At 38.2% G+C, this 13,003-nt stretch overlaps 1 protein-coding gene across 2 annotated transcripts in view; it reads right to left on the bottom strand.

Annotated features, from left to right (window-relative positions):
* Positions 1-13,003, bottom strand: part of SLC4A7 (solute carrier family 4 member 7) — a 95,420-nt gene that overhangs the window by 7,399 nt on the left and 75,018 nt on the right. For both annotated transcript variants that reach the window (XM_075143386.1, XM_075143384.1), the window contains 7 exons: positions 12,387-12,520; positions 11,582-11,827; positions 6,421-6,526; positions 4,343-4,504; positions 3,250-3,363; positions 2,658-2,819; positions 2,149-2,400 (listed from right to left, as the gene is read on the bottom strand). In XM_075143386.1, coding sequence (XP_074999487.1) covers positions 2,149-2,400; positions 2,658-2,819; positions 3,250-3,363; positions 4,343-4,504; positions 6,421-6,526; positions 11,582-11,827; positions 12,387-12,520 — 1,176 coding nt within the window. The remainder of the gene's footprint in view (positions 1-2,148; positions 2,401-2,657; positions 2,820-3,249; positions 3,364-4,342; positions 4,505-6,420; positions 6,527-11,581; positions 11,828-12,386; positions 12,521-13,003) is intronic.

Below are 13,003 nucleotides of genomic sequence, written 5' to 3'. Positions count from 1 at the left end.
GACAAGGACCGAATTATTTTTTACTTTATATTTTACTTAAGTGAAATCTGTAAAACCTGAGGCTCTTTATTTATAGAGAAAAATATATGCATCGAGCAACAAAAAAATCTAGAGCTAACAAGGCTATCACCAAGATTAAAAAAGTAGTTCAGTCTTGACTGCCCATTCATTCAATTTTCTAGGTTGCAACCAAGATTTCTATTAATGCTAATAGATTAATAATATTAATCTAACATGCTTCATGTTGCTATTTGATAGGAACTGTATTGAAACTATCAACTTCCTGAAATTACCATATGCAGTTTTACTTTTGATCACTAATCTTGCATTTCTGGAGCAGATGAAAAAAAACCCACCATACCTACTGAGCTATGCAATTCTGCTAATTATTCAGGGCTAAATTTTGCTCCAATAAGAAGATCAATTTAAAGCTTACTAAGATAATGAAGTTGTCCACTGATTTCAGTGGCACTTGCATCAAACCTCTGCGGCCTACACAAAGCAAGTAAAGCTTTCTTTGCTCCTGAATTCATAAAACTCCTGAGTAAAGGACAGCCAAGATACAATTCAAAATCTTAATAAAAACTGCTGCTATCAAGCCTGAACAAAAGCCTTTATTGAAATTTAAATAGTGTGGAATAAAACTATGCCTTGGGGATTCATTACTGTATGTATATATGTGTGTGTGTGTACATATACATATATATAAGCAAGCTCTATAATTTGACATGCTAGTACTTCATTTATGTTAACTTCTACTGCATTAAATCAGTATAAATCTATACATGGAACAAAAGCACAGCAACCTACAGATGTGAGGCTTTGTCCTCTTTCCTTCTTTTGAACAATAACAGCCATTCACATTGAAAAAGAAAAACATTTCATAAAGAGCAAATAGTAATAATTCCATTCCTATTACCTTTGGTTCCATAAAAAAATAAAAGCATTAGTTTCTAAGAATCAGCTGTTAAAAGATGGGGTAAACATGTAGCTTCAGCAATCAGCACCCTTCTCTTTTGAGCAACAATAAATCTATTTCAGTATTTCTGCTTCTGATTCTGATCATTTGCATTACACATCTGAGCTCTTGGTAGCTTTTCAACCAGAGATTGTCAAATCTGAATACTCATTTTTAGTAACTGCTAATGCCTTATTGTTTTCAGACCTTTACATTCTTTAACACATACAAAAGGTCAACTATTAAGAATTTATAATACATAGCTCTAATTACTAAATTATAGCTATGTGTTCATAGGTTTATTTCTTCCCATTATCTAAACTTAAACAGCGATTAGAAGCTACTTTTTTATGAAAGGACTTGTGATCTGTCTTTAAACTGACTTTTACAAAGTTCTTTAAAGGTATTAGCAATTATGCATTTTATGCCATATCTGCTATTTTGGCAACAAGAAGACAGTTTTTTCATTTCTCCTTTTAACTATTGGATTTGAAACAACAAAGCTGAAGTTGAACGGATTTTACTCAAATCTGAGCAAAAAGTCAACTGAACTGATTGGTTTTCTTACAATAAAGTCTTCCGAAGGGCACTATGGATATAAACTAAGAGACAAAGTGTAAACTGAGGCCACAATACGACCTGCAAAATCTCTATTACTCTGTGATGATGCCTAAGAAAACCTTGACACTTTAAATATCAAAGGAAGTTTAATAAGCTGAAGATAAGAATGAGAAGTGAAAGTGTCACTTCTGATGACCACCTTTTAAACCAGATGTTTCTGTTTCTTCTGCTGTATTATATTACTTCCACTCAAGTAACTTTTTCTCTTTATCACACTCCTTTTCTCTCTTCATTTATGCACTCACATAAAAACTACAGAAGAACTATTTTGGGTAACATGAACTTGAGAAACTAAAAAATAGCTGGCAAGAAAATCAGGTAACATGGACAAGGGTTGTTTTCTTCACTACTCACTACATTTCTAGCTTGCTCAGATTTCATTTTCTTACATCTCCCCCATCATTTCTTTTCAACTAACACCTGTTGTTAAAAAGGCAATTTGAGAATGAGTCCAGGCATATTTTATTTAGCATAATAAAACTTCCTAACATTATGAAATGCTAAATCACAATACCAAAATCAAAAGCACAAAAGAAAACACAAGTATTTTGGAAAAAACTGTGTTTTACCTTTAACACAGAGGTCATGAACACTGACAACCCCATCAGGACAAAAATCATCAATCCTGTCACTCGCTGCTCCCGGATTCCCAAAAACTTCGGTTGCTCTCCTGGTGCTGAGCATTCAGATTCAACTTTCAGGCTATTAACGTGACTTATAGACAGGACAGTTGCAGCAACAAACCACGGTAAGCCCATGACAGAACATATCCCCAACATAACACCAACCATGAGCAGATCAAGATGATAACCACAGCCTTTCTGTAAAATTAAGCGAACAAATCATTTGATAAACTTTCTATTTGTATTATACCATATTTGTAACTTAGCTGGTAAGTAACAGATAACTACCAAAGTTAGATACTTTGAGAGTGTCCAAAAAATTGTATTTGTTCTTTATTAGTCAATATATACACTTATTTCGTAGCTGTCGGTAACATTTCAGACTTGCAGAATGAATTTGATTTAAAATAAACTTGACTTACACAACATTAGAGTTTTGTGAAAATTACTTTTACCTTCAGCTTATGCTCTTTCCTGTTTATAATAACAGCTGTTATTTGTTGATCCATGAAAATGAGAATGGTACAGAGTAAAGCAGGAACAGCAGCTACCAAGAGTGTCCACCAAGGATTGCTTCCAAGAGGATCTATGAACCATCCTCGGTCTTTTCGGGTGGGCTGAAAAAACAAACATCAACAATAAGAATTAAGTGACTACGATAAAATGCAGATTTTATTGCTACAAACAGCTGCAATGAACAGATCAACAGTCTCTTTACTTTGTGTTTAGATTTTTTTCCCAATGGCTTTGACCAAAAGACTGATTTAGCTGTTACATGTGAATATAGAAAAAATTAAAACAAATCCATTCCATTGCTTCATTTCTACGCATTTGCACAAAAGAATGCTTCCTTTTCAGTGATATTATAATATAAAGCATAGTCTCTTCTGTCAGATGAGACATACATCCAAAACAGGAAAGGGAGATTACTTCATCAACTACATTGTAAGTAAAAAAGATAAGTTTCTGGTTCTATACTTGTTCTACTCTCTATGAAACTGCAAGCATTTAAAAAGTTAAGCTTTTTTAAAAGGTTTTATTTCTTACTTCAAATTTCTCTGGAACATGAAGCTTAGGAGAAGGTACTCCTACAAGATAGTCAATCAAAACCATGATAACTATGGTCAGAAATACTGCAAAGTCACTGATGGTAGAACGCACCTAAAAAGACAAGACTTGTGTTAACTCTTGCTTTTTCATTATTATAATTTGTATGTATAGAAAGACAATTTTCTCCCATATGAATAGTGAAGTCTATTTATGTTATACTACACCACTGACCGTTATATATATTTTCTCTCTTTATTTTAAAATTTAAGCATGAAGTTACAGAAGGTAAGTATTCTGTACAACTGTTCATCCAATTATCTCATTTAAAATGATCTACTGCAAGCAACAAATTACTTAAAATAATTCCTTCCTCATCTTCCTGTCCTCTCAACCCTACTGGGAGGCTGGGCCATCACAGCTAGTCTCTTGTAGCTTAATTCAATAACATCACTGAATTGTTCTGAAATCAATATTCATATATTTGATGTTTTAATAGATAGGGAGGGATAATTTGCAATAGATTCAGGTTATCAAAGGTGACTTTATTAAACATTAGGAACACATTGTAGGGATGAGCTGAGGTTTAGAGAAGATCTAACCGCTTTATTTTAGTTAGCAGAAGTAAGTTGTGTAAATCAGTCCAAGAATAATCATTATATTAGCCTCTATTAGAAATAGTAATCCCCTGAGGAACTGCTCAGAACCCTTCATACATCAGCAGTTTAGGGAAAGCAATCAATTGTTCTGTACAGCTAGGTGAGGAAAACAGCAGAAATATTATCTCTCCAAATGATACCTGTCAATACCCGTTAATATGGGGAGACAGACTGCTTAGGTCTTCTAATGTTTAGAACATCTTGTTGTAACTATAGGAAAGTAGAGAGTAAGCACTGAATTTTCAGCAGCCAATTTATTTACTCAATGTCTTCATTTTCGGAATTATTAGCTAATTTTCTGTTTTTAATTTCTTTTTCTGTCTTAAAAGAAATCTCTCAATAAAAAGTTCTGAAGCAAAATAAAAAAATTCAACTCTGTTAAATTATACTAATGTATTTATCGCAAGATAATAATAGTCTCTAATCAGAATTACCTTAGTTGGGAAATAGCGTTTGGTCTTGAATTGCTTAAGGAAAGAGGAGAGGAAAAATGTTGTAAAGAATAATATGACAGACCAGAAGAGAACATCTGGAATATATGGTCCATGATGGCCACAAGCTGATCCACGAAACACACCATGAAATTGTAAACATTCCTGCAAAGAGAAAAACTCCTTAAATTTGTATGTTTTATTCACTTAGTACATTCAACATAACTTGTAGCCTTTCGATACAAAACACACCTGAGAACTTTCACAATCCCAAAAAAGGGGTTCTTTCCTTCATCATTACCTCATCCCGATATGACAAAAATTTGGCTGTCTGTCCAGAAGAGCCACAGTATCCATCACCAATTACTTCAGATGCCAAAATGCTGGGAGGTGCCCAAGAAGAAACAACTTCTTTACATTCACCTCATTTCTATTCTATTTCTCAAAGCATCACAAGACTGAATGCATAAAGACAGACTGAGGACTAAGCCCAGGAAAAGCAGACTATCCAACATCAATTTTCAAGCTGATGAACATGTAAAAAAAAAAAAAAAAAAAATCTCCTCAGTTTCTCCCACCTCTTTATTCTTGACTTTGTTTTGTCCTGAAACGGTTAAGGAAAAAACACTCTTACAAAATGAGATTAACCCAACCGTAAGAAAAAAAATTTCTGGTAAAGTAGAAAAGCATCGTAAATAATGAATTTGAATAAAAAAGAAAACAAAGTCAGACAATCCCTATCCAAAAGGCTCACTGAAAATCAAAGCAAAGAATTAAACTAGGCACAAGGAAACAACAAGCCAATAAATCAGATAGTTGGAAGCAGCACTGCCACAACCTAGTCTTTAAACAGGTTAATTTATCGAAAGTTTAACTTACGACAAAAATTTTCCCTGTTAACAATCTACTTTGAATATAAGCACCACCAAATTCTGGATCAGTTCTGTCTCTCTGGGAAGACTAAAGATGCTTAAGAGAATCAAAAGGTATATAAAATAAATATAAAATAAATACAAAAACTAAGTTCAAGAGAAACTGCCATCCTAGGCGATTATGGTAGACTAGGAGCCATTGGTGGTACACAGAAAACGCTACAGCTAAAACTCAAGTAAAGCACTGAGGTTTTTCATAGTATTTTTGCTGTGCAAAACACCTTCTACTTTCAGTGTGAATGTCTAGGCTTACACACAAGGAAAGCCCATACACAGATATCTACTGCCATTTCAGATAGCCTACAATGGTCAAAGTAGGCACACAAACCTAGCAAATGCAACACAAAATCTATAGCAGATCCAAATCATTCAAGATGTAGGTGGAAACCAGATGCCAGGGTATGCAAAGCAGCTGTAGACAGCTGCATTTAGGCAACTGAATCCCACCCAAGGAACTACTGATCAGCAAAAATGTTTCTTCCTAAAAGCCTCCAGTCTCACTTCCACATGATAACTTTCCTCCTCTTCACCTACCCACGAAATTAGATATTGTTATGAAATATCCAGTTCAGAAGGTAATGCTTTCAAGCCTATTCCTTCAAATAGCTCTCTCTCTTTTCTTTTAAGCTTCAATTTTCCAAATCATTATTTTCCTCCAATCAATATTTAGGTAGTTTCTTTGATTCTGTTGTAGTTTTATACCAATGTCTAACAAACTAATGAAGTGCGTTTGCTACCACATTTTAACTGCAGATTCCATCTTCTTCAAAATATTTGTTCATCCTTTCCAGGAAACTGAAGGAAGCAATCTCCAGTTTATTCACCTCATCATATTCATCTGCACTTCAGAAAGAAGACTGTTCTGCCTAGCAGGATTAAAGCAGCTACCTCTAGCAGACATTTACGATACTAGTATTTACCGCCATGGACTTGCTCATTCAAACCGCTAGAATGACTGTTTAAAGCATTATGGGAGCAATAAGAGAGTTCAAAAATACAGTTTTAAAGAAAACAGTCCAGGTTCAAATCAAGAAAGAAACCAGATAAAAAATTAATCAAGACTGGTACTGTGTGAGTATTTATTTTTTATACATACATACATATATCTGTACATACACACACATACACACATAGCTTTTAGATACTCACAGAAACTGTAAGATTACTCCATGCTATATTTTCCACAGACTTATTCATACTCCTCCACACCTGCAAAGTTTCGTTGCTGGGTTTCTCAGGCTCAGAACACACACATCTGAAGGGAAGAAAAAATAATTTACATGCTTTTAAGCCGTATGTGCCAAAATGCAGTGATTCACAGTAATTTCAAAAATCCTAAAGAGTTTACTAGAGTTTAGCCCAACCTTCTATGAAGGAAGCATAGTAAAAGACTCCTCCTTACATGACATGAACTAGGATTATTGGGGGGGGTGGGGATGGGGAAAATGAAGAACCAAAGAAGTGACTGCTCAGGAGGTTTAACAGATAGTACCAAAAAACCCAAACTATGTATTTTAAAGAATTAGAAGCAGGCAAGATGTTGACTTAACTACATGATTGATATGCCAGTTTTTAAATAGAATGACACATGAAAAATAAAATTAAATAGGTAATATATGCACACTTCCACATATTGTGAATAAAAAGATGAAGATAAAAATCCAAATGACACCATCTTCCAATAACCCTATACTAACATATGTTGTGTTATTTCTGAAGATTTCTACATAATGGGACTAACTTGACGCAAACAGTTTTCTATGACTGTGTACAAATTAAGGTTTTTAGATTTCTATACAGCATAACATCCCACAATGATTCAAACTTCAATTAGTCCCACTGTACACCAACATAAGAGAAAACAGAGATTTTAAACATTTTGTTTAAAAAATTGGTGTAGATGACACAGTTTCAGCAACTCCTTTTCAAACCAGACATGTCATTAGCCTCCAGATGTTTCCGAATCTTTTCTAGAATTTTGGGAGAGTTAGCCATTTATCTTGCATTTAGCATGCCTTCTGATCGACACATGACCAAAACTGGTCACCCTGAACTAAGACATCATTTTTAAGTATGTAGGGGGCTAACTGAAGATATAGATGCATAAATTGCTCAAATTTAAAGCAACTGCATACATGCATTTTTAATAACTTTTTGAACAAGTAAAAGTGCCCCTCCCTGCTGCAGTGGTTTGCAAACTTGGACTGCAGAACCCTTTCTGTCAGATAGGTTGACAGAAGTACACATCAGTAAAAAAAAAAAACACCACAGTATACTGAATATTGATTTAATGGGACGTTTTCAAATAAAGCTATTCAAGTACACCAAACCATAAGCTTAACATCTAAACGTTTATGTAGAAGAAGAAAAACAGATAATAAGCAAGAAGTCGTCTTCTATGAGATTCATCAAGATACTGAAAAACAAAGAAGCATGGAAGGGCAAACTTGCCTCCTGACAGTGTGAAGGTAAAGAAGGAAAAAACACTAAATGTGCACGGGCAAATGAATCTAGATTTGCGAAGCACAATGTTTAGGGAACTTAAAAAAATAAGAAGTAAATACACTTTCTTTTTATAACTGAATCCTAAAGTGACAGGAAAAGGAAATTGGAAAGAAGACTGGAAAGCAGTAATTCCTGTAAGGTAGCTGCAAACAGAGTAAGTGAAGAATCATCAGAAGAAAAAGGAATTGCAACAATAAGTATGGCAAGACGAAAGCATCTTTAGTTGTTGGTCAAGGCAGTAACATGAACAAACACGCCAAAGGAAGACTGACAGACAAATTTCTCAACAAATGCAATGAAGATAAAGGATGCCACCAAGTAGGTAAGTGGAAATCCAGGAAGAGAAAGAAAAAACAGAAAGTGTAAGAGTATTTGAGACTGTCTTCTGGCTCACTTAGCTGAAGATGCTTGTTCCGCATCCTCTTCCTCATTGGGGGAACAGAGGGGGGAAAAAAAAAAAAAGGGGAAAATAAAAAGGCAATTGTAAAAGGCTGGATCTCCTAAAGCTTTGTGATAGAAAAGAAATGCAGGACAAACCAAAGCTGAAATCTGTGGCACGTCCTGAAAGACATGTGTGACACCTCACAGAGCTAAACCAAGGAAATGTCACACCTTCCTCTCTCCGCCCTCATGGCCTGCCTATGCTAGCTTACAAAACGCAATCAGGTGGCAAGGGTCAAAAGACCTACAGATCTACAGTAAAGTTTCTGCCAGATTAGTGAATTTAACACGTTCACACAGGAGTCCAACGAGGTTCCAGAGCCACTGAAACAGAAGGATGAGCAGCCAGGAGAAGGGGAAATTAGGAAGTGAGTGTACTCCCATGGTCCACTCCTGGCCATGTGGCCTGGTCTTAACAGCTGTTAAGACAGGAAAGTGAGTGTAAATGCCACGTGGGAATGGAATACAAGAAGCAGTCTGGGAGGGTGTTTGCCCAAAACTGATCACGTTGGAAGATGACGACCATCAGCTAGATTAAATAGTAACAAAGGAACTACAAAAAGACTTTGGGGGAGGAGGGGGGGGAAAGGAATCATCTTGAAAGGAAGTATTAAAGAAGCATGAATGTTTGTAAAAGTGAGGAGAGATCTTGGAGTGGAAACACAATAGTCAAAACCTGGTTTGACACTGCCAGAAGTCACCCTGCGTGCATCGTGATCTCTGCCTTGGCCAGGCAGAGCAGCTGCCCAGCGGGACGGAGAGCAGTCTGCCCTCCAACTAGGGACTGACTGCAGGGTGCAACAAATAGGGACTCCCACCTCAGACGTATGGAAGTGACCTCGCAGGGGGCTCCCTCACCAGCGCGTGACCTAGCAGACTATAGGGAACCACGCAGGTACAAATAAAGCTGGAGGACACACACCTGCAACAGGAGGGGAGCACTAGCAGAGAAACTTGTGCTCCTCAAAGATGGTGTGTGACTGTAACCCCCATGTCTGGGGCTGGAGGGTAAATATTGGTGAGGGTGCGATTAGAACTTTTGGGGATTACTAACAGAAGACAATTATAAAAATGTGTAGGTTCTTACTAGTATTTAAGTGTCTCACATTGTGGTTTATCTGCTGTATTACTGGTACTGACCCTGAACATATGGATCACTGATTGATCGTTAATTGTGTGTTGTTGATCAATCAAAGAACAGCTTTGCTTTTGATTTGGTTTAAACTATGTGAAATGAGCAGTTTCTCTCAGCAACAGTTAGCAGGATCTCCTCCTTCTGGCAGGTGTGAGCTGGTAACCCAATTAATCATATTTCATGAAACTGTACCACAAGCTTGGAAACTCCACACTGAGCAGCAAAAGATAAAGCAGCATTCAAGCATATCATCACAAACTAAAAAAATACAGTGTCAAGACACATGGTATAAAAAGTGCTCAATGCTCATTTCACCGTATAAGCAAACTCTCTTAATTCAGAAGTGGTACAGATGTACACCAAAAGGTAGTGCGTTGGGTTTGCATGGCAAGGTTTTGGTAGTTGGGGAGGCTTCAGGGGTGGCTTCTGTGAGAAGCTGCTAGAAGCTTCCCCCATGTCCAATAAAGCCAATGCAGGCCGGCTCCAAGACAGACCCGCTGCTGGCCAAGGCCGAGCCCATCAGCAACAGTGGTAGCACCTCTGGGATAACATATTTAAGAAGGTGAAAAAAAAACTGCGCAACACCAGCAGCAGTCAGAAGAGAGGAGTGAGAATATGTGAGACACCAAGGTCAGTGAAGATGGAGGGGGAGGAGGTGCTCCAGGTGCTGGAGCAGAGATTCCCCTGCAGCCCGTGGTGAAGACCATGGTGAGGCAGGCTGTCCTCCTGCAGCCCATGGAGGTTAATGGTGGAGCAGGTATGCACCTGGAGCCCATGGAGGACCCCATGCCAGAGCAGGTGGGTGCCTGAAGGAGGCTGTGACCCCATGAAGAGCTCATGCTGGAGCAGGCTCCTGGCAGGACCTGTGGACCTATGGAAAGAGGGGAGCCTACGCTGGAGCAGGGTTGCTGGCAGGACTTGTGACCCCGTGGGGGACCCATGCTGGAGCAGTCTGTTCCTAAAGGACTGCACCCCGTGGAAGGGACCCACACTGGAGCAGTTCATGAAGAACTTCAGCCGTGGGAAAGACTCATGATGGAGAAGTTAGTGGAGAACTGTCTCCCATGGGAAGGGCCCCACGCTGGAGCAGGGGAAGCGTGTGAGGAGTCGTTCCCCCCCCACCCCCACCCCCCACCCCCCCGAGGAGGAAGGAGCGGCAGAGGCAACGTGTGATGAACTGACCACAACCCCCATTCCCTGTCCCCCTGCGCCACTTGGGGAGAGGAGATAGAGAATTCGGAAGTGAAGTTGAGCCGCGGAAGAAGGGAGGGGTGGGGAGAAGGTGTTTTAAGATTTAGGTTTTTTTCCTCATTACCCTACTCTGATTTGATTGGTAATAAATTAAACTAATTTTCCTAAGTCAAGTCTGTTTAGCTCATGACACTAATTGCTGAGTGATCTCCCTGTCCTTATCTCAACCCACGAGCCTTTCTTTATATTTTCTCTCCCTTGTCCAGCTGAGGAGGGGGAGTGATAAGAGTGGCTTTGGTGGGCACCTGGTATCCAGCCTGGGTCAACCCACCACAGGTAGATAATATACAACTGCCGCTAAAATAAATCAAACGTAAAAAAGATACAGCTAAATAGCTTGCTTATTGCATTCCTTAAATGAAATAAAAGTTATTTTTGTACTGATAGTTTTACTGCTAGTTACTGTGATGAATAGAACTAATAGTTCTACTTAGTCAGGAAAGAAAAAAACACTACAACCGTATTTATTTTCTATTATTCTCCTCTCTCAAAAAAAATATCTTTTTAGAAGCCAAGTATTCCCTGTAATTACAGTAGAAAGCAACACTGTTTAAAGATGTTAACTCCCTATTCAGAGCATGTGAGCAGAAGCTCTCCATGCCTCAGGTACCTTGAAATACTCCTCACCCAGGTGGGGTAAACTATCATGATTTCTAGAAGTGGCAAGGCAGAACTCCTGTTCTGACCTTTAAACTCCAGGCTGACCTTTAATAAAGCTGCAATTAAAGCAGGCATTGTCACAGCCCCTCTTCCCTTCCAAGCACCCATAGCTAACACAGAAAATTCAATTCCACAGCATCCTGAATAGAATTTTTCTGAGGTTTCTCATGCCCACCACCCCCAGCATTCCTCCTACCCTTCCACGGAGAGGCACACATTACAGTGTGTGTGAGAGAGTATTACAGTGTTACGGTATGTCTCTATACTATAAACATTTTCCCTATGTATTTTACTAACAGATAGAAACTTGATACTTACGAATATAAAGTCAGTTTCTCCAAATCATTGTGCATATTGAAGGCATACACTTCTCCCAAATGAAAAAGCTTTTCCAATGCCTCATAAATAAATATGATGCATATAAGTGCTGCAAAAGCTTCCTCAGTAAATCGAGTGATGTAACACACAAGGCTGCTGGCATCTGTGGCTACAAGCACTATGCATAAAAATGCAGTCCACAGACCAATGCTAGTTCGCAGGGAGAGGTAGGAAAGATCGTAATCCCTGTGTGAAGAAAGAAACAAAAGTATTAACTGAGCCAAAAGTCACCTATACTACATTCTATTTGAAAAAAGATACTGAGGCCAAGCTCTATAGGTATTCACCACTTTTCTCATACTTGATTTTAGTTCTGAAGGAAGCAGAAACTTTTCTGTCTCATCTTCCACCAATGCAAAGCAACACTGCAAGGTGTTTCTAGGACTGAGGGTGCAACTACCTAGCCTCGGAAGCATCATGGGGATGATCTTTCCAGAACTACGTAGATGCTTTCTCCTAGAGGGCAGATCAATCCCTGTTTACCCCTGCAGAACCAAAGCCAACATCTCCACACAGTCAGAACGTAAGTTTTACTTAAGTCCTAGCCACTTCTTATCACTGATTTTCTCATTAAGGCTCACCAGTGCCTCACAGCTTTGCCAAACCACATCCATCTCTCAGTCTCTTGCTGCTGCATTACATCTTCATGGACATCCACTTTTAACACACATCTGCTTTCAATTACAGCTATTCTAACAGGCTAGAAAGTTAGAAAGTGTATCAAGCTAATACAAACATCACTTACCTGCAAAATTTAAATAATATTTTTTCAAATACTAGAACTGGTCCGGTGCTCCCCAAAATAGTAAGAGGTTGCCCAGCAAAGAGAGAATAGGCAATCCCAGTTAATGAGGCTCCAAAGAGAGACTCTATTGCACTCTGTTTGGGGGAAAAGAAACTGCTGTAACTATGCTGCCTTTCAGGTAGCGTTTAGCATCACATCTGCATAAATAAAGTTTTAAGATGCATTAACTTAGAAACAAGACAAGATGTAAAAACACTGCAATTAATATTGATGTTTGAGACAAGAATAACTTAACACAGTTTTGCAGTAACAATACCATGGACAAAAGATTTTGAAAACTTCACTCCTGAGAAACATAAAGCCATCTAAAACCATGAGAACAAGTTACTAGTCCTGCTAGCTATGGAGGAAAAACATGCCAACAATTACTACAAATTAAAAAAAAAAGAAAAAAAAAAGTTACTCAACATGTAGTTTACAGAAAGAATTATCTGTCGCTGTAAATAAAATAGATATATACATTGCAACATACCTGTACCAAAACATGATACGGTGTGCCGTATCAAACCTGCATCGGTCAACCAAGCATTACAAAAGAAAAAACTGACAGGCAGAGG

Source organism: Calonectris borealis, chromosome 2 (genome assembly GCF_964195595.1).
Source record: "Calonectris borealis chromosome 2, bCalBor7.hap1.2, whole genome shotgun sequence".
Classification (NCBI taxonomy): Eukaryota; Metazoa; Chordata; class Aves; order Procellariiformes; family Procellariidae; genus Calonectris; species Calonectris borealis.
This window is presented reverse-complemented; position numbering and strand designations above follow the sequence as displayed.